Source organism: Blennius ocellaris (assembly GCF_963422515.1).
Source record: "Blennius ocellaris genome assembly, chromosome: 7".
NCBI lineage: Eukaryota > Metazoa > Chordata > Actinopteri > Blenniiformes > Blenniidae > Blennius > Blennius ocellaris.
The window spans coordinates 9345116-9367606 of record NC_137656.1 but is presented as its reverse complement, the minus strand read 5'-3'; the positions used below and the strand labels follow the sequence as shown (position 1 = coordinate 9367606).

The 22491-nt window shown below is 40.0% G+C and overlaps 1 protein-coding gene across 1 annotated transcript; it reads right to left on the bottom strand.

Moving 5' to 3' along the window:
* Positions 1-25: 25 nt before the first annotated feature.
* On the bottom strand, positions 26-16897 carry ikbkb (inhibitor of nuclear factor kappa B kinase subunit beta). The gene is made up of 22 exons (XM_080498964.1): positions 16732-16897; positions 16008-16123; positions 13693-13787; positions 10152-10272; positions 9369-9438; positions 7790-7878; positions 6471-6560; positions 6256-6380; positions 5670-5777; positions 5462-5591; positions 5070-5264; positions 4869-4983; positions 4045-4168; positions 3808-3959; positions 3577-3638; positions 3368-3468; positions 3222-3271; positions 3016-3115; positions 2010-2157; positions 1676-1773; positions 1228-1321; positions 26-1116 (listed from the first exon to the last, which is right to left on the bottom strand). The coding sequence occupies exons 2-22, from the start codon at positions 16110-16112 to the stop codon at positions 1057-1059; spliced, it is 2232 nt and encodes a 743-aa protein (XP_080355090.1). The 5' UTR covers positions 16113-16123; positions 16732-16897; the 3' UTR covers positions 26-1056.
* Between the last annotated feature and the right edge of the window lie 5594 nt (positions 16898-22491).

Here is a 22491-nt window from a genome sequence, read left to right as displayed (position 1 = left end):
CATGAAAAAGTGGCTGAAAAGGAGAAACGGTATCTCCACTCAAGGAAATATGGAAATTTATTTATCTGCGGAGAAAATATTGCATTCCACTGAAGCTTTGCACATGATAGAAATTGTTGGTCCAAAAATAAGAACGGTACGACATCTGTGCACATAAGCAATACACAGTAAGATAAACAAAAAAACTGACAACACATATGATCAATTTGTATGGTCTATACATAGCACTGCCTCCAACTGTGGAAATAAGGGTGGGCTTAAGTGGAAGGAGAAGACAATTCAAACATGATACATGTGAAGTTCATTACTTGTATTAAAATGTAAGCATTAAATCAGTCACCATTTCTTTCAAATTTGCAATACTCCACATAAGCCTTCTGCTACACATACAAATGACCCTGAAACACATTCAATATTCAGAACTGCCACATGGTGGACTACAACACGCATCACAGGTACTTCAGCCACATGTCAACAATCAATGTACAACGTGATCATACCTATACATCCCTTCAAACTTTATTTTGGAAAAAGAATTACTGGTGTTAGTCTCTGATTGTGCATGGATGAAAACAAATTTAACCAAACAGGACAGAATGTGTAGATTAGTGAAGCACACACAAATGCATTTTATTCTTAAATACAATCTGAAAAAAGATGTAGTTCCATATCCCAACATTTTTACCCCCAAAAAACGATAAAACTTGGGGGATAACAGAGATATTTCAAATGCTTCCACAATCACCTTATAAAACAGTTGTTCATAATGAAGTGCTATTCAAACATAAATGCACCGATGAAGCTACAAACCAGTCAAATATAAAAACAAGTCTACTTTGTATTGAATCTCACATTAATCCAAACGAAAAGTACGTTTTGCTTCAGTGCAATCCCAGAGGGTAACAATGATCCTCGCATACAAGGCGTCTGTTTCCTCCTCTAACCTTGTGCCAGGAGCTCCGGCACCATTCATAACATCAGGCTGAAGAGCTGGAAGGAGTTTGACATCACATCCACACGGAGGCAGTATAGTACCATAAATGAGTAGAGCTCAGTTTAGGAGAGGTCACTGGAGAGACTCTGACCATCACTGAGCCACGTCCACTCCCTCAGCATCTGGGACAAACACAACAAGGGCCCTTTTCAAAACCTCGCCACAAAACGGTAATTATCATTTGAAAGGTCAAAAAACGTTTAGCATCGGCGCGAGTGTGAATGACTCCTTACCTCCATACTGCTCTCTGACTCCTGGATGGTGTCTTGCAGCAGACTCTGGAGGCGACTCTCAAACGTCCTGCTCTCCTCCACCAAAGACTCGTCACTGCACACACGCCCAGAGTGATTCACCCACGTTACCCACGACTCCGATAAGATTACAATGTTCAGTGGGGAATGTGAGAGACTTTGAGGCTGTATTTACAGGAAGACGGACTGCTCAGGTATTTCAAAGAGTGAATGTTGAGAGTGAGTCATTGGGAGTTTATAGGGCTTTAAAAATAAAAAAGTCTCACAAAATCTACTTGAGTGGTTCTCAGAAGTCTGGCATTTACAACAAAATAAATAAAATCAACAGTTGAGTGCACATTTTGAAATACTTTTACCGGTGTCATGTTGTCCTGGTGAGATTAAGCCTCATTCATCCAGCTGTGTGATGTTTGTGAGTCAATACACTTACAGCTGCTGTAAACTGTGTCTCGGGGTCAAAAGAGGAGGCACTGACGAAGGGGTTTGTAATCCTTCAGGACTCCCACTCAACGGGCTGCGAACTTTACTCTGTACAAGAGAAGATGACGCACGTCACTTGGTGTCAACCGAGTTACAAATACTACAAACTTCATTCTTATGGTTATGTTGGGACCCAAAACCTTTTTACGTGTGCATATCGTAGCTGCCACCGAGTTCGAAACACGGACTACTACGACAGCTTCACGCGGCGGGGAGTTGGCATGAAACAGTAAGCAACATTAGCAGGAATACGAAAGGAAAGGCAGGAGTTGGGAGACACTCACACAGGCCACTTTGAGCAGATGCCACAGGGCCCACTGTCGTTTCTCCTGCAGACTCATCAGTACTTGTTCGCTCTCTGCCATTTTCTGAACGACGCCCTCCACCTTTGGCAGCAGCTCCATCACTCGCCGTCTGCACACTGCCGTCTCACTGCCGATCACACACAGGAATATAAATCTTACGAGTTTTCGCCAGGACCGATTAAGTGTCCACATAACAGATGGATGGTACCAAACGCACGTCGTTTAATCGTACGGTTTACACAGCTTAAGTTGTTTTTCCTCCTTCAAGCAGATAACGTTCAGAATATCATCACAAACACATGTAAACTAATACACACGACTGAGTTTAACAGAGATAAAATAGTTCCTGGCAATGGTGGAACAGATTCATTGTTTTATATTATAGCCTGTTTATTTGCATTTCATTTTCAATTAGTCCTTGATACATTTATTTTACTGAAGACATGGAGTTGCATGACAGTAGATCCTTGAACAAATATTAGTTCTACCCATATTAATTATGAACAATGAAATTTTCCCTGCGAACAAGGAAGAATACATACTGATATAAAATACTCTTCTTTCTTGCGTTCGATGCTCCCTGAAGTGTTTTCTACAAACACCTTAAACCAGAGTGTCAAACTCATTTTATTTAGTAATTTCATAGTGAATGGGCCAGAACAATGAGATGACAGCATGATAGCCTTTAAATAAGCATGACTCTTTCCTTTAATGTAAAGAGGCACAAATGCAATATGAAAATGTTCTATCTGCATATATTTTCATAAAACCTAATTTTTGAAATGTTAACACTACGCCATCAATAACGATGCCTGCTGATGTGAATTAGAGAATGAAAGAACCATCTCCTCTATTTACAGCCTGTATTTGCATTTATTTACATGTAAAAGCACACCTGAATTATAACCTGAGGAAGTTTTTTCAACAGGGTTATTTTACCAAACAGTAGATGGGAATATTCATTGAATAAATATACTGTGGGTACCTGAGGTGTGTGTAGAAGTCTTTGAGCTTCTTCTCATAGAACAGCACGGCCTGAACCACCAGACGCACCACTTCCTGACTGTCTCCTGGACATCTCTGGTCTGAGGAAGGAGAAGGAAAACCAATATCAAATGAGGTTTATTTTCACATGCAGTCACTGTGACAAATGCTAAATTAGAAGTACACCGATGCGTGACAAACTCAAACCTTTTGGTTTCTCCCTGAGTCTTCGGAACAACTCCATGGCTTTTCCTTCTCTGGTGATTGAAGAGAGGAGAAGAGGTCACAGTTTGGCTGTCGGTCGTAGTTTTTTGTTTGTTTTGTTTTTACAGTTGACTTTGAATCAGACTTACAGAGTGTCCAAAGCCTCGCCGCTCCTCCATGGCTGCCTCTGAACATTCACTATGTCTGGTTGCAATTGCATCATCTCCTCCTCCAGTTCAGTCACCTTGGCCTGAGCACACACACATACACACACACACACACACACACACACACACACGCTTAATCTTTGTGACAATACACAACACCTATTAACACGCAAACACACACTGAGATGTACCTGACCACAGATGACAGCCGTTTGCTCCATCTCCCTCCACACAGCCAGCAGTTTTTCTGATGCTAGACAGAGTGAAATGAAGACATTAGTCAGAAACCTGCATCCTTTAAGACAAGCCCGTATGTAATTAATTGTTTCAGCAGAAGCTATAAAACCATACACAAACAAGTCACATGCCAACTTTTACATGAATATAAAGCCGTCCTCTAACAAATGAATTTAAAACATTACCGATCCCGGTGGCCGCCTGTTCCTGGTATTTCTCCATGTCGATGTGGAGACTGGCCGTCAAGAATTCCAGCTTCGCTGTGAGCCTTTGGTGCTTGGACACCATCTCAATCCTCTGTTTGGACAGTGATGAGTTATGTCTGAGCAGGCTCATGCTGAAAGACATAGGAAACATTTTTCAGGTCATTTCTCGAGGTGCTCGAGTATGTGGACGTTTGTGTACATCCGTGTGACTCCTACATGGCAGCTTTTTGCCCCTGTTGCAATCTTTGCCAGTCTTCTTTCAGGCCACGAATAGTCTGCCATGCTTGGCCGCAAGTTCTTCTTAGAGGACTGTAAGCGAGGACGAGCTTGGGATCATTCTCTGTGACAAAGAAACAGACAGAAGCACAGAGCCAATGAAGAGTAAAGGTTTAACATTGCATTTTCCTCATCCAACGAAACATAGTCCTTACAAACTGCTTGTAATTCAGTATATATACACAGCGCATACAATGCACTCTTTAGATATATTTTTGAGAAGCTCTTCGGGAGGGATCTATCAGCTGTGGCCAATTCATAAAAGTCTGAACACGAGCAGGCGTATCTTGAGAGTAAAAGACGACCAAAAACATTTAAGAAGTATTTCTCGGTTCACTTTGAAATAGACTATAGAGCGGTTATATTGAAGTATGAACACTGCGTGATGCTGCTGACATAATGCTTGTTGAAAAAAGAAAATAAAAATTGGCAGACCAATGATCACTGAGGTCCTCCAAATCCAAACTATCAAACTATAATGAGACTCTCAGGGAACAATCATATGTCTTTGAAGGTTGAGACCTGTTATCAACAACATAACAGAGACAGGGTATCTTGATGTATAAATATTAGTGGGTGTCTGGTCTTCACTGTAATGTTTTGGCATATTAGAGATTCTGCAGCTTTACTCAAATAATTTTATTTTTTTTAAAGTTCTGATTTATTCCACTAAAGCATGTACACTAGAACTACCTGACCAAGGAACAAAGAGACAATAAAAATATAATATAAGAAGAACAAAACAAAACAGGATTAATACTTACGAACAAAGCGTATGTTTTCAGGAAGCATTCTAGGAGCAAACTGGGGTTCATAAGTGCAAGAGGAGCGGTCAAACAAAAAGACCAGAGGCAAGTCTGTCCGCCGTCCGTCCACCTCCTGCACAAACGTGAATCAAGACATCGTTCCCTCTCTCAAGATATATGTTAAAGCACCGTGTGCACGTGTGTTCTTTAGGACATTACTGCGTAATCTATGGCGCACTGCGTGACGAGTCCATGAGGCTCCAGGGCGATCCCGGCCTCCAGCAGCAGCTCCTGATTGGCTGCAGGGATATTGGTGTCTTTTTCTATTCTCAGCTGGAGTTTGGCCACAGTCTCATCATCAGAGACGGAATATGTCAGGATCTTGGCAGACATCATGTTGAGGACATGAACCACCTGAGGAGGGAAAAAAAGAGCAAATACATGAAGAAAGTAGGCAATGCAACAAAAGCACTGCTTTCTGATGGCATTTAAGATGTTCGTGAATACGTTTGTTGAGTAACTGAAGTGAAATTGAAAGAATAAATGTTGTCACTTCAGTTTGTGGACATTAGATAAAATTAAACTAAATATAATGGAAATTTCCAACCAACCTTGAGTTGCAGTATGAGCCCCAGCTGGGAGAAGCAGTCGGGGGCTGTGGCATCTCGGGTTTTGCCTCTCTCCTCAGGAGACCACATCAACATCAGCTGCAGCCACTTCTCCAGCTTCTCTAGTAAGAGACTACCAAACAACCGTCATCACACCACTGTAAAATAACACTCCAATGGTATCTGTGGGTTTGCTGCACATGAAAATCACCTGTTGAGGTCATTGGGCTGTGGCAGATGTTTGCAAAAGCGGATTTCCCCCAAAAGGTCTTCATAAACGACAATATCATCATTCTTCTTCAGGCTCACTTGATGGTGCCTAAGAAAATCATAATGCAGAGACATAATGAATAATAACTACTCCTTTTGAGTCCTTTTCAAAATGTGCAAATTGACTTTGTTAAATTCCATCCTGTGAGGCCATTTGTGCAACAACGTGAGAGGGATTTGTTACTAACTAAAGCAGACATCCCTTGAGTTTCTTATCATTCATACATCAAATAGCCACGGGCCAGGAGGCATTGATGTTGGCAGAGCCCACATATCCTGCAATTCTTTGGAAACTCCACTTCGTGTTTATATTCAACATGTCCATAAAACAGTCAAGAAACAATAATATTGGCCCGCAATAAAGCTTATCATTGCTTAAGCAGGAAAACATCATTGTTCAATGTGATAAACCTGGTGAAATAGTGGACATTTATGGAACACCACATTCTCCCTAATGATTTCTGTCATGTCTGAACAGGTCACGGGGTTGAGTTCAGATAAACAACATTATGAAATGGGGGCACTACCAGGGAACAGGTTGCCAGGTTGGTAAAAAAGGGCGAAACCCTGTGATACACTCAAACACCAGTGTCCCAAAACTCCAGTAGTCCACAGTGACCGTGTACATCTTCCTCTCGATGAGCTCTGGAGCCTGAAAGAAGGTACAAATAAAGCCACAAAGAAATTCGTTACAATCTACAATGAGAGGCGAAGAGGTGTGATGGGAAACGTAACCACTCACGAGGTACTGCAGTGTTCCCACAAATGAAACGCAAAGGCTGCTCTGGTCCAGCTCTTTAGCATAGCCGAGGTCTATTATTTTGTGGATTAACTGCGAGTGAGAGAGAAAGTGAGAGACAGAGACATTCTCAGTTTCAGGAGCTCATCATTCTCACTGTACGTTACACATATTGTCCGTTCACGCCAATACCCGAAGTCGTTCTATTGCTTGTGGAAGACGTACACCACAGGGCTCTGTTAGGCATTTGTACTGGATGCAGAATTAGTGAATACCTCAGAATGAATCATCAGTCATTTGACACCGTTTTACAGGAAGACAAAAGTACAGAATATTACAAATTAAATATTATATGAGAAACATTTGGCACCAATCAAAAAATGAAAAAAACTGTAGCACTGAGCTACAGACGTGTTTAAAGACTTCGTCTTTAAACATTCAGTTTATGAGAAATAGTACCATCTCGTGGTGAGGCTGATAGCAAACAAATTCATCATTTCCTTTTACATCTCCACAGGCGTAATAATAGACTGCATCTCCTGAGGAGTCAAAATTACAGTTTTTGACCAAATCTAATGCCATCAAGTTTTACGGAGGACAAATTATTTATAGAAATAACTGCTAATAGATGTCCTTCCAACGGACCTTCAAGAGGCACTGGCTGCTGATATTGTTGTTTTTCTAACTGGCTGCTGTAGCTTCATATTAAATGTACTTCATCAAATTGCCCGCCAGAAAGAGCGTAAACATATTCAGACCACACCGTTATACAAGAGTCTGTATGGGAGTAAATCAACTTTTAATGTCTTTTCTGCTCAATAACATCTGTCTCAATAACCTCCCACACCAGTGACCATGTCTGTGTGGATTTACGATTCTACTGGAGAACAACAAGCCTTCCTACAAAACTATAAACCGAACACAGATAAAGCTTGGCTCAGTTTCTATAAACACTGCATTCTTAGCACAAGCATGGATATATAACCTCTTTAATAAGTCTGAACTTGGTTATATAAGGCTTTTCATTTTCATGTATCCTTTTGTAGCTTTAAGGCGACAATATGACTTATTATATAATGGGCAAAATATGGGGAGGCCGACAACGGAAGGCAGGAGCAGAGCCATCCTGAAAGTTATTTATAACTGCAGTTTAAATCTTGACTTTTCCAAATGAAATATTTAGTGTGAAAAAGAGCGACGAGCCTCTTCTACTTACACCACAGAACCCAAAAAAGAGACAAACAGTCTCTTTTTGTTGTGGTTTGGGTGTATTTGCCTCAACAAGAAGGTTCACTGCGTTTTTGTTTTTTTAATCAACTCACCCTTTTCTCTCCTTGCTGCAGCACAATGTTCTCTGGCTTCAGATCTCTGTGAATGATCCTTTTCTTATGGAGGTAGGTGAGAGCCGAAGCTGATTCAGGTAAAAAGAAGAAAGAGAAGAAGGAACCAGAGTTAGGGAAAGGCTTCCAAAGGGAAATGTTTGGGAACCAGATAAACTGATAGTGGAATCTGGGAAAGCAAAATTTGTACTCAAATTGCTTAAATCCATGTAATGCTTCAATCAATAACTTTGCGGCACCCCAACTAGTATTAATAAATAACAGCAGTATTAGGGTGAAAGTGTCCCATATTGTAGAAAAGCATTTATTTTATTTTTTTATAAAAAACTGGCTTCAGTGATATCTACATTTGATAAATTTATCAAAATGCTCAGTATTCGGCTTAAATTGTCCCATTTGGCATTTGGCTCTGTGGATATATTGTTTGGACTTCTGTTGCTTTGTGACATCAATTGTAAGAAAAGAAAATTAGAAAGCGACACAACTCTTTCCTTGTTCTGAGCCCAGGCAGGAAGCGCAGCGTTGTCTCCCACATTGGAAAAAAAAAAGCGCTTACATGTTGAAATTTTGATTGCACTAGCATTTACTCACATTACATATCTGGTCCATGTAAGCACAAGTAATGTGAGCTTTCTGAGAATCCATACAACAACTGGCCGTGTCTAAGAACAAATATTTGTTAACTTATTGTTGATTTGTTGGATTTCTCTCTGTTAAAAGCACGTAGAAATGGCCATATTGTATGTGGTGCTACATAAATAAAGTTGAATTGAATTATCGCTTGTGGTCGTTAAACCACAAGAAGTCACAAAGAACTCTAACAGGTATGTGTGAGTGCATCGGTTTCGCTTAATCTTTAATCTGCCAAAAAAAGGTTTTTGTGAGGCAGAACCCAAAAGGTTCTGCCTCACTCTATGACCGAAACCGTGTTGTGACTTCGCGTGTGCGTCAGAGCATGACTAGTGTGTGAGTTGACAAAATGCCTTAAATGAAGCGGAACTTACGACTGCTGGACACCTGTGTGTCTGCGTGTGCCTGTGCGTGTGTGTGTGCGTGTGTGTGTGTGTGTGTGTGTGTGTGTGTGAGGAACAGTGAGTTTATGGGTGTGTATGTGCTTACATGCTCATGAAACGAGCTAAAAGAGGTTGGTCATTATCAGGAAACGTCCACCTATAGTTAACAGGAAAGGGTGTGTGTGTGTGTGTGTGTGTAGTCACCATGTGATCCATAACATGTGTTCTGTCTCAGATCTGGTTTTGCAGCGGCTGACATGCGGAGCTTGTTGACGTTTGCTTTGATACATAAAAGTGGGAGCAGGCTGCGCTGATAGTTGATGTCCAACTTTGTATGAACGTAAACTGTTGCCATGGTGACTAAGAGGTTGGTGGATTAGGGGGTCACTGGTGACATCACAATACTACTCACCAAGACCATTTCCTCCATGCTCGAGGAAACTAGTCACACCGCCAGCCCACACAATAATCGAGAATCTGTCTCACGGCACATGGGTTGAACGGTCTGAATAGTACCATTGAAGCTGGAAGTTGAGACAAATACTCACAAATATCTCGTAACAGAATGAGAATGGAGCCCTCCCTCATGCCGCAGCAGTTCTCCAGGAGGTTTAGATACTGCAGAGAGCACACACATTTCAGTCAAGAATAACATGAACCATGGGAAGAAAGAAATACACACAGAGGAAAAACCTCTGTCCATTAATCTGTCTTTTGTCTTTTTTTTTTTTTATTATAAACCTCTAAAGCTCATCTACGCTTTTGTTCTATAAAAAAAAAGCTACTTTCCTTTCATTAAGTGTGCTGGCTTTACAAGGGATTAGACGTACAGGCTCCGATTCCGGCACCAAACCTTTTTACAGCTGGTTTTTGCACTCCAATTAGTGATTTTATTAAACTTAAGAAGCTCTGCAAATTGAGAAATGAACACTTTGGCTGTAAAGACTTTGATTTATTTTACTTTCAACAACATATTTAAAGCATTTCCACATCTGGAAACTTCGGGCAAGCCTGAGAAGAAGAGGATGGTTCCGTTTTGTCCCTCGACTAAACCGCCCCATATGCCTCCGACCTGACTGCTTAGTTTTTGACCATCTGTGACACTTTGAACGTTTTATGACAACGCGGTTGGCAATGGCTGGCATTTTCCTCTTCTGCTTGGCTCAGGCTGCACTCTCCGCTGTCCTCCCATTTACTTTGCACTAGATTTAACCTCCAGAATCGACATTAAATAATCCCCGAGCTGTGGGACAAAACTATCACATGTAGGGCTTCAGGACAGAAAAAAGAGAGAGTCATAAAAAGATGTGCATGTGCTCTCACAAGTATACCTTTCTCAGATCTCCACCCTGACAGTACTCCATGGCCAGCAGTGGCATGTCGTTGGTGGCCACAGTTTTATACATTCCCTGAGGAACTTCCCGAGCCGCCACGACGTTGACATGATTCAGTCTAAATGAGAAAGGGGACATCAGTCAGCGATGGACAATGAGCCTTTCTGAACTCATAAATGATTGTCATGGCAAATAACAATTGATACCTTGCAGGTGTAGACCTACATAAGCTGTTACCAACGTTTCAGGCCTAGAACCTACAAACGTTCCTCGAAAATGTTTTAACTGCAAATTACACAGTGAAAATTGCATGCATCTTAGGATTATTGCTCATAAAATGACTTTTTTTCATTTTAATCTAGATATTTTAAGCTTGTAAGTCAAAATATTACAACATGAGGAAGTAAAATGACAAAACAAGGCTTTAATAAATGTTTTGATCATTTTTGCTTAAACGTTTTGAGTGTAGAAACAAATAAGACAATTTTTCGATGATAATACAATTATTTGAGATTGAGACAGTTAAGCGAGTTACTTTTTAGAGAGTCGTCCTCATAAGACAAAATGTAGCACAGAGTGCTTTAAATGTTAAAAACACTGTGCTTGGTATGACTTCAATTAACATTTCTGGCAGCTGATAGCAGATTTTGTACAGCATAATAAATTGAAAAGGTCCTCGAGTGCAATGTGTTTCTGAACATGTGTGAAAAACATGAATAAACAAACTCTGTAACAAGCCCGTCTTAATTTATCGCATTTTTTTACTCTGACATGTTGAATATATTTTAGAAATGAATGGATTGTGTCCCAAACACGTGTCATTCGCGCATTGGCGTCGTACCCTGTCGCACATCCAACAACCACACATCCGGTCATTTCTGAGAATAAATGTCACAAAGTGTTGAAGAACTGGATATCTTCTTCTCACACGATCAAAAAAAAACAAGTGCTCATGTTGTCCACCATTCACAGCCTGCTGCCTGCCCTCAACCTGTTGTTTCAGTTTCCCTCCTGTTTCTCATTTCTTGCTCTTTCGTAACACGGCGTGAAAACAATGTGTTTCAGATGGTTCCTGGGGCTGGTCAGCATTTCTGTCGAGACCAAAATAAGAAATATTAAACTAGACACCAGATTGAAAAGTAAACTGACTGGCGCTAAAACTTTGTGTGACACGTAATCAGAGTTCTCACAGCCACAAGAGTAGGAGACACATGAATGTCATCATTGAAAAAAAAAAGCTGTCATAATCAGTCAGTAACCAGTTTCTGCTTTTTGTGGACCTATAATGATCGGATAAATTGATAAATGATAAATAAAAACTAAACACACCTGAGTGGAATAGTTAAAAACTTGAGAATTAGACTGTTCCGACTCACATAGTAAAGAGGAGTATAATGAAGAGGAAGAGCGAGATGAATCCTGCATCACATTGTGGCTAAATTATATTTTTTTCTCTTTTTTTTCACCAAAACTCTTAGCAGAGGCCAAAGTAAACCATTACAAGCTCCATAAACACATCAAAAGTCAAGAAAACAAAGCAATGTGTTTTTCCGCATATGTGTGTACGTAAATGTGTGTTAAGTAGCAGTAATAATATAATGGTAGGTTGCCATGTATGTGTCCTTTGCCCTGTGGTTTTTTTTCCACAAGTTGAGCGTGGGTGCAGTGGAGGGTTGCGGTTGTGACCGCGTCTGTCTGAAAACAAAATTCTAGTTAAAGTGGGACAAGGAAAGGAAAGTTGTTGTGTTTTTTTTTTTTTTAACGTTGGTGTCCAGAGAAGACCAAACAAACACACACACACGCACACAATCAAAACCTAAATAAACTGGCATCTCCAGTGACCTGACAGCAAAAAAACAGTTAACAGGCGTGTGTGGAAATAACATCACAAGCCAACAACAGGGCAGAATGAGGAGGCGGCAAATTAAGACAAAAATAACCAAAGTCACCAATATAACCCAAACTTCCAAGCTGCTCTAATTATCTAATGTGCTATTTTTTTTTTTTTATTTCTATTCGCACAAATTTGTCTTTTTTAATAGTTTGAGGTTATTTGAGTGACAGACCGGGTTATAAAAGTGAAACAGCAAACTCGTAAGCACCCAGCTGTACCATGGTGAGTCACTAAATGTTGAACCAAAACTGGTCTGGCAATGCAAAGAAACCGCTCGGCAAAAGAAAAAAACCCAACCAGAAACGTACTCGTTTGTTAGGATGAGTGAAAAAACCAGCACGTCACCGTCTGAAACGCATCATGGAAAAACACAGACTTTTGGATTTTTGTGTAAATAAACATACAAGGTTGAGGAATGTGTGATTATGCAAAATAAATACAGCAAGAGATGTAGACAAAGTAAGCAGAGAGAGAGTAGGTTTTTCATTTTTAGCTTGAAATCCGTCTACGCAGGACATTAAATTATTTTGCAACACAATGATGTGGCAACCATGATTGTTGCATTTGTTAAGTTTCACTTGTGATGAGGAACAAAAAAAACAAACAATTCTGGACAGATCAGCCATATATAATCTTATTGATGGAACCTCGGGTTGGACTTTAGACATGGTTGCTTCACGTGTACTTCACTTCCTGTAGCGTGACTAATTAGCATGTAATTAGCACGACTCTCAATGTTTTCTTTGCCTTTGAATCCCGACAGTTGTCACACAAAAAATCCTTTCATTTGAAATTCTTCAGGAAGTCCAACATCAACCAAAAGGTTCAACATACCGTGAGATCTTATAGTATTTTAGTGAGTTTCTCGTCCACATGCGAGAGTCAGCAGCTTTGTTTTACTTGAACTCGAAAAAAGTGCATTTGATGTGTTTTGTCCCGTCTGCTGGTCAAGAAGGATAAACACTAATAGAAAGAAGAGAAATTGTATCACCCCCACCCACCCCCCACTCCTCACCATTATACTAATTCAGCAGGAGAGGAGTTGCATTAACCAGAGGAGGAGTAAATATCTCGCTGCTCCGCTGGGCAGAGTCGATAGTGTCGGAGAATACATGCTTAAAGAATTCAACTTCTCGAACTTGAATTCTTTAAATATCGGGCAAGGTATTGAAGTTATGGTTATTAAAAATGTGCAAGCCAAATTCTGTCAGTAATGAAAGGAATGTTTGGGTTCATTACGGATGTTGTTTCCATCATAAAATAAAATCTCACCAACTTCAGACAGATATATATAAAACCAAAGGTACAACTTGTAACATTATAGACATTATAGACAAAACAAAACTTTTTTTTCAGATATGTTATCTGACACAAAGCATTTAATGATGGGCTTCTGGTTACATCTACCAAAGTCAGCAACCACCTGCCTGTTTAAGTCTTGCAATACAAGTTTGCACCACAAGACGGTCTATTGAGTCCTTCTCAAAAGCACTTATGACAAATATCCAACAAAAGCTTTTAAAGGTCCCCTTTAAATGCTGTCAGATGCAGGTGAGCTCAACTACCTCATACTCAGGCTGATCAAACCTGATACCCAGCAAACAATCTTCAAGACAAGATTCAGGAATGTTGATCTGAACTGACCTCTTCATGATCTGGATCTCCAGACACCATCGCTCTTTGTTTCTGTCGCTCAGCTCCTGTCGGCACTGCTTTATAGCAAGCTGTTCCTCTGTATCCTGAAAACACATACACACACACACGCGTGGATTTCCATCAATTCAGTCACCATTACACTGATTTACATTCATTTCCTAGAGACCGACCAGAACCAGCCACCCACTCCGGACAAAAAGCCTCCGTTTGGAATGTTTTACACTTTTGTTTGTTTCTTTCACCCCTCAGTCGTAGCCACACTCTTGTGTTTTATTTGTTTACTTTAAAGAGATGCAGTGTTAATCAAATAAAACTATTCTTCTCATAAAATATACAACATAATTATGAATAAGGACCCAAGAGTTCTGGTGTGATTCAGAGTTTACTTAATTCTTGTATGTTTTTATTGATTTTGCATTGTCATCTGGAACTGCCAAGCTTTTCCTGGAATTTTTTAAAACAATGAATACGATAATAATAATAAAAAAATGACTACAGCAACACTGATTTATTTACCTTGACTAACCACTACGACAAAAACGAGCTTTCAGAGCACAGTCAGTAAAGGATTTGAATGATTTTTTACCTGTTTTATGAACCTAATGTACTCTTCACTTCTGTCATTGAATTAACTAATGTAGGCCACGCAGACTTGGCAAAGATAAAATCGTGTTGGAAAGGTAGAAAACCCTTGGCCGGGCTTGTAATACTGAACATGCCCGTGTGCATGATGACACTTTTGTCTGCAAAACTAATTGCTTTTCAAAAGTGATGAGCAATGGTTGGTAAGTACATCTTACCAACCGTTTCAAGGAAACTTGAACCATTCCGCCTCCTATAATGGGGCTGGCGTGCTAATAATAAATCAGATTCATGCCACTGATCCAAGAAGACAGTGAATTTCCTATAAAGGAAGTTTAATCATCAGAGCAGAGCTGCAGCTAAGAAAGTTTTCCATTGCCTCCCGAGGCTTAATGTGCAGTGAAGCCGACTGCCAACAGCATCAGCAGTGTTTCTTATACACGTGGAGGATTCAATCATACATTAACGTGCCTCATCTAAAGTAGAATGTATTTCAACTAGATTTATTATAAGCCATATAATGAGGATGCCGTTACGCAACTGCTTAGCTGACATCTGCAAGTTCACATGAGGAACACCTGGGTTACATTCTTTCCCTTTCAAGTTCAGTTCCTGTATCAGTCGCACATCACAGACCACAAACTGCCATGCTGAAGGGCACAAGAGGTAAAAACCCATCAGCCACTTCCTTGATTCCTTCCAACATAGGAGGAACTAAAGTCACCTGGCATTGTCAATATAAAAACGCAGGTTATTGTTGTGACTACAGTGCTCCCGTTTTCTATGATTTAATTTTTTTTTACACAAATGGGAAAGAAAAGTAATTAGATCAACAGGCAAGCAGGGTATCAGCCTCTAATCTCAGTGTGTTAATTCAACGTCTATCCGATAAAGCACATCCGATCCTGCGGTTTACGGGATAACTTGCACAACTCCAGAAATCCAATAATGATTTTTAATTCTGCAGGTAAATGGTTTAAGTGAAGATGGTCGCAGATGCCGCAGTTATATTGTTGATTTCTTCACATGAAACAATAAACTTTCGTAAATAAACCACCGCAGGTCGACTCTCAAGTCAAATATTAACATGACAACAGAATACGACTGTCGGCCTGATCTAAATTTGTCTGCAAAGCCAATGTGACTAATACAATACAAGTGGTTTTCAGGAGAGGAAGTGGAAGTTACGCCAACCGGACCAGTTCATATTCCCCACCGTCCTCTTCTCCTGATGCAACATGACAATGCTTATATCCCGTGACTTAGAGTGAAATCATTACAACCGACACAATTACTATTCAACTGAGAGACAAAGCAAACGGTTTCCCGAAGTGACGTCAGGTTACTATAAAAAAAAAGGATAAAGGTGAAAAAGATATGTCCTGTCGAGGAACCATATTCTTACATAAGGGAATAATTCAGTAATATAGCTATATGCAAATAGAGACGCTTCATGAAAACGAGATTTGTCTGCGTAATTGGACTTGCACTGATTATGATTGTGTTGATGTCTGCAGGAAAAATAGCAACAAGACAGCTTCACTTATCTTCCATCTCAGGCCATTAAAACGCCGAGTTCAGTAACATCTTGTTGAAACATCGTCGCTCCAGAGGCCTTCCCAGTAATTCAGGTGTGAACAAGGCACAAGCCTCGTTTCCCCTAAAGCTCAGTAAAAATGCCTCCCTGCGACTAATCTGCTACAGATACATGGACTGCAAACCTTGTTTTGCCACCGTGTGACATTTCCGAAGCCTCCGGTGCCGAGTCGCTCCTTCAGCTCCCAGGGCCCGCAGCTCTGAGTCTGTTGCAAGGGGACTCGATTCATGGCCCCTTCACCTGCAGCCAAAACAACAGGAAACTGAAAGTGGCACTCATGCTGGTGGCTCTGTGATGCTCAAGTACAATAACGTGTGGGATGAGGGCGGGGGCAAAAAGAGGATTATCTAAAAGTGTAAAAGATGTGTCAACATGCTTAAAGAATGAATAAATCCCAGACTTTTAATAATCAAGGTGATCACTGGTGATGATCCATTTATTATGCGAGAGACTATGTTTACCTGTGTTCTTGCATGAAGCAATTTAACTCCTCTTTGATTCTTATATGTGCTTGTACTCGTTTTAGTGAGATTGCCTTTCAATTAGAAACTCTACAAACTTTATGTGCGTTGATTTTCACAGCAGCTCCAGTTCACACAGGTTGTATACAAGTGAATAAATACAAAGTCAAAGGACTGACAAGGCCTGATCTCGTACAGGGACGCACTTTATTCTCCCGTTTCAAACTATTACTGTGACTTTACTCACGGATGATGACCACACATAACATAAAACCCCATCACACACGTACATAACACGACTTGGTATCACTTTGTGTCGATGTTTGTTGGCTTTATTTCCCTGCAGAAAAGCGCCTCAGCTGTCGTTTCATTTCATAACAATCCTACCTTGGACTTCTCGTGCTCACACGCCTTAACGCCCGTTTCTCTCAAAAAAATGAATAAATAAAAAACACTCTGTCTTTAACCGAGGTAAACTTTGGACAAACGCTGCGGTAACTTTGGCGACAAAAACAAATCTTTAACTTAACTCTCTCTACTTCCTGATACTCGTGCTTCCTGTAAACCTTTGTCGAGAGCGCGCGGGCCCGCCCACAAGCGCGCGCACAGACAGGCTCGCTTTCCTCTCGGGGGCTTTCCCCTTCACTCTCTCGGCTGTGCACCATTATCAATGATCAGGAGCAAATCCTGTCAGGTTTCAGTCCTTCAGGGCGCCACTCGCACCTGATACCCGGGCAAGTTTCATAAATGGGAGCAATGCACGTCATTTGAACTCATTCATGTTCCAAAAACAACGGCGTCAAACATAACGTACTTTTCAGAATGGCTTGCAATGTGTAATAAATCCAACTTTGATTCCAAAAATGTAATAAAAGACTTATTATGAAACCTCAATGTTGTCGTGCAGTCGTTCCAATTTTTTTCTTCTTTCGACCAGGTGATTCTTTTTAAATATCATGATTACCACCACCACACATGGTCCAGACATACACGCACCAGTTTTTACATTCAAACTCAACTGCACAAATGTTTACTACGAACTCAATGTTCAATGTCTACGGAAGAGGATTGGGGCCACTGTGGAAAAGACCCCTGAGTTCTGACTTTTTTTTCTCAGAATTCTGCCTTTAAATTCAGAATTCTGACTTTATTCTCATAATTCTGACTTTAAACTTAGAATTCTGAGTTCCTTCTGACCTTTTTGGGTTTTAAGCAGGAGGTGTCAGAAAAGTTACCACAGGGCTTGTGGCGGCCAAGCGTTCATAGCGACGTCGCTTTTTGATCCTTCAATGTCGACTCTTCCTATCATTGTGAAGCAGAATTCACCAAGCATTGGATTGTTCACCCACTAATAGGGAACATGAGCTGGGATTAGACCAGGGGTAGGGAACCCTGGTCCTCGGGAGCCATAGTCCTGCACATTTTCCACGTCTCCCTCCACTGAACGTCCTGATGGTTCATCACCATGTTCAGCACAAAGCCAGATAACACGCTGCTCATTGCAATCAGCTGTGTTGAAGCAGGGAGACATGCAAAACGTGCAGGGCTGTGGCTCTCGAGGACCAGGGTTCCCTACCCCTGGATTAGACCATCGTGAGACAGGCTAGATTTACCCTTCTGATGATGTGTTGTTGCAATAGTAATCCTTTTTCCTGAGAATAAAGTCATAATTCTGAGTTTAAAGTCATAATTCTGAGAATAAAGTCATAATTCTGAGAATAAAGTCAGAATTCTGAGTTTAAAGTCAGAATTCTGAGAAAAAAAAGTCAGAACTCAGGGTTTTTTTCCACTGTGGCCCTAATCCTCTTCCGTAAATGTCAAATCACATCCGCAGTGAAATTATTAAGTGCATCAGGATTTACAATTTATGCATGAAGACACTGCCTGCCTTTGCATAAAAATAGCTTTTAAAACACAAGCAGTTCTCTAATTTATTATTATGAAATGTAATATTTGCATCATGCATGGCAGGGGGGGAAAAAAGGGGAAACTGCATAATGGTAATGTTGAGTAATGTGTAGTTGGTGATCTCACGCCACAGCAAAAACATCCCCAGCTTGAATCTGGGCCAAGTTTGTTTCTTTGTTCAAGACTGTTAAGGCCAGAGTTATAAAAGGTTATGTATGGATTATTTATGAGCCATTTACAAACTGTAAAAAATCTTTGGGCCTGATCTTCCCTTCATTCAGGACTTCACACCGAAGAGCTCCATGAGCCTGAAATATCATCAGGGGCCCATCACACCCTCATCATTGACTGAAAAATGTTTTGCATTGTTAAATACCAACCTAAAGTCTTTAAAAATATATTTCCCTATCGGTTGTTACACTGATAACTTTCAGTGAAAATATTAAACTTTTTGTTCGATGCTCCAGTACCACAGCCCTACACTGGATACAAGTTTCATGACACAATTTACTTTAGTTATACATATACGTTTATATAATCCCATTACTCGTACACTATTGCACTTTGAAAATAAAAATGATGTATATTTATATGAACAATATTAAATATTGACATGGCTGTTTTGTTATACTCTTGTTACTTCAGATCTTCTTCTTTTGTTTTAGCTGAATTATAAAAGGCGAGCCAGTACAGCAACATTTGGTTCTGTATACACTTATTACATCTGAATTTTAAAACTTGGGGTCAATTTAGTAATCTATTTTTTTTTTTTTTCAAGGAAGGGGTCAGACCCTTATGAGTCCCACCAATTCAACGTGATGAAAATACTGACTGAAACTCAAAGAATGCATAGGATATGTGAAATAAACACAGCAATAAGAACGCTGCTTTTTTAAAGTCTTTAGTCACCCCCTAATCCGTTTTCATGGCGTGACAACTTACGGTATATCATACATCCCTTGTGGTGCGTTGGGTTTAAAAAAAGAAGAAGGAACAATTTTATTCCCTTATCCGTCTTCCTCTACTTTATCCAGACCATATTAGGAGTACACAAGATGACGTTTTAATACTTAATGCACTTAGTGTGGGATTCTATTGAGGATGAGTTCAGTGTTTACGTCAGTGTTTATTTCCATGTTTTGTAACGCAGGTGGGGTGATTTACTTGTTGGTTCAGGAGCATTTCTGATCAACCGCTGTGTTATTTTAAAGAACACCTTGTGATTGCCAAAACCTGATTAAACTTGTACGCGTTTACCTAAACTGGGAATGTGCAGTGTCAATGATTCAGTGGATGTTGTGTTTTTCGAGAGGATGTATCCTACTACCAGAGTACAGGAGTTTTGTTTTTCATACCATCACCTGTTATTTTTGGATGGAGTTAATGCGAGTTGCAAATCCTGCCCAAATCAGGAAAACCTGCACTCCCTAATCATAGCCTATTTGACGTGTGTCTTACGTGACGTCTGATCGTGTAATCTCCATTATCAAAAGTGGGAACAGTTGTTTTTTTGGGGGGGTTTCTTTTGAAGAGAAATGTATTTCCTGTTTATAAACTAAGCATCATGCTACTTTTCAACTTCTTCCATGTGGATACAGCTCAGTACAGTGCGTACCGGTCCGTGGGAGAGAACCTGAAACTTGTAATGACAGACCTCTGTTGTCTTATTGTTTAGTCATAAAAACCCTAGACTGTGGAAATGACTTGAATGCCGTCTTCAAATATGTATTATTACACATGTTTACTCAGTCTATTTTTAAATGTACCACCAGAAGTTTAAGTGGTGAAATATCACTATCTTTTATTTAATTTTACTATCTAAATTGCCTTTTTGTGTGTCCCATTTGTTACTGTTGAATAGGTTTTCCTGTGCAGAAACAACCGATCAAACCACCGACGACAGCGGCTGTGTGAGGTTCATGTGTTGTCAAATCAAAGTTTTATACTTGAAAGTGATGAATCAACCATTTGCCACATGAGCATATTGTCTTTCCTATGAGGACTAAATTACTTGAAAATATATTAAACAACACTTTGTTCCAAGAGAAGAATCTGTTTCAACCGGAGACAATGTGTGAGTATTGCTATTCTGTTAGTCTGCTCTTCTTTCGATGGCTGAGAGTGTAGAAGAGAGCAGAGGAGTTGAGAAATGATAAAAATCCAAAATGAAAAAACAAAAAACAAAGATCAAGGCAGAAGTAGAGTATGGTTTATTTAAGCTTGTGTTTTTAACATGTCTTAAATGCTTTCCTTCTCCAGGTGAGTCTGAACTTGTCTAAAACGTGCACAAACCTTGTGAATCTCCCCTGTATGATCTTGAATGTTGACGTCACACATGAAACCCTGAGATTTATCCCTGCTCACGTCACCAAGACACGTGATGCTGGTGGAAAGTCTAACCCCAAAGAGTTGCGAGAATAAGACAGAAAACATTGTGGCTTGTTTAATTCGTCCTATTTCTCTCGACAGACTTGCCATGACGTTCCACGTAACATCTAGAACACCATATCTTTCTGGGGGAAGCTTTCATAAGAAGTTCACTTTTGCTTCACAAATGTCAACATTACTCAAAGTGATAAGACCGCTGCATGCGTTGATGTGACTGATGTATCTTACAACTTTCAGATTGGAGTCATCTTGAAAATATTAAATTTGAAAAAACAAAAACATTTGTAACGCTTATTATCCTCTGAAGTGAGGGTGTGCGCTGATCCAAAACAGACGAACACAAAGTGGACTGTGACGCCAAACTGGCAACCCCCAGTTGATATATCCAAAAGGGCCGTGTTCTCGTCTGCTAAATGTGGAGTTCATCAGCCAGTAAAAACAATTAACAAGCATCATCCCAACCAAATAAATTCAGTGCGGCTTTCACAAAAGATGGGGCTTGGCTGTTTTCGGGGTTGTGTGACTGATTTCCTGAGGAAGGGCTGGGTTAAAGGAGCGGGGCCCGTAACAAATGACTCCTGGTGCCAATTGGTTAACCGCTGATACAGTGTCACCCACAGACACATCATAGACTTCCTGACCATTGTGTGAATAATCAGCGCTAAAAGAGTGTTCGTATTGCCCAACACCAAATACTCATTCTAATATATATTATCACTCGTAGTAGTTGGTGCGAGAAGCATAAATATTAATAGCTTGTATAATATCTTTCATTTGGCGATATGTACATGGAGTAAAAATGTTAAATCTGCTCTATGTTTTTATGTCCTTAACTGCTTAGTAAATGTGTATTGATATACAATCTTGTGGGATTGGGATGACATGTAATTTAATTGCACTTTATGTTGTTCTGCTCTTTATTTATTTATAACTGTTTATTCTGCCGCGTGGCCAGTTTGTCTATATAGTCAGCTGCATTTGATTTCAACCTCTCAATCTACAGTATGTGTACATGCTCATGTTCATCTTAAAATATTTAGGCGCTTAAAAACGGATAAAAACTTAAGGTGTATTATTCTAGCTTGTAGTAGCTTGGAGATTATAGCAACAAAGCTCCTTTGTGAAGCACTAAAATAGTTTATTCTATTCTATTGTATTATATTCCTATCTCTATTCATATCTATATAAATAATGTACAATATATAGATTATGCAGCCTGTACTTTGATCTAAATTTATGATAATAGATTCATATGCTCAAAAAACTAATACATGGGTTTTCTAGCAAGGTTGGAACAAATGGGTCTATTGTTATATGACTGGCCTGGGTGAAGGTGACATCATTTCAATTACTGGTGAGCACGTGGCCAATAAGAGCACTCAGTATTTATTATTATTATTATTATTATTATTATTATTATTATTATTATTATTATTATTATTGGGGAATTAGAACAACAACAGGACATATTTCTAAAACCCAATACAGAGGGAGTAAGATTAATTCAAACTTTTGTATATTCCATATTCTAACACCCATATCTTTTCCCAGAAACATCACATTGATTAATATTTTACTTCTCACACTTTCTTTTCATTAAGTCGGCAATGATTAAACCATGATTGAGCCACACTACAGACCAGGCTTTGGAGAATGTATTCCCAATCAATTCCCTGAAATTTCTACCGAATTTCCCCCATCGGGACGCCTGGGAGGGTGGCGCCCTGGTTCCGGCATCATCGTCACTATCATCAACATCATCATCGTCGTCATCCTCATCCTGATCAGCTCCCCTCACCCTCGTCCGGCCGGACCTGCTGCGCGTCCCCGCTGAGGTCACGTCATCCCTCC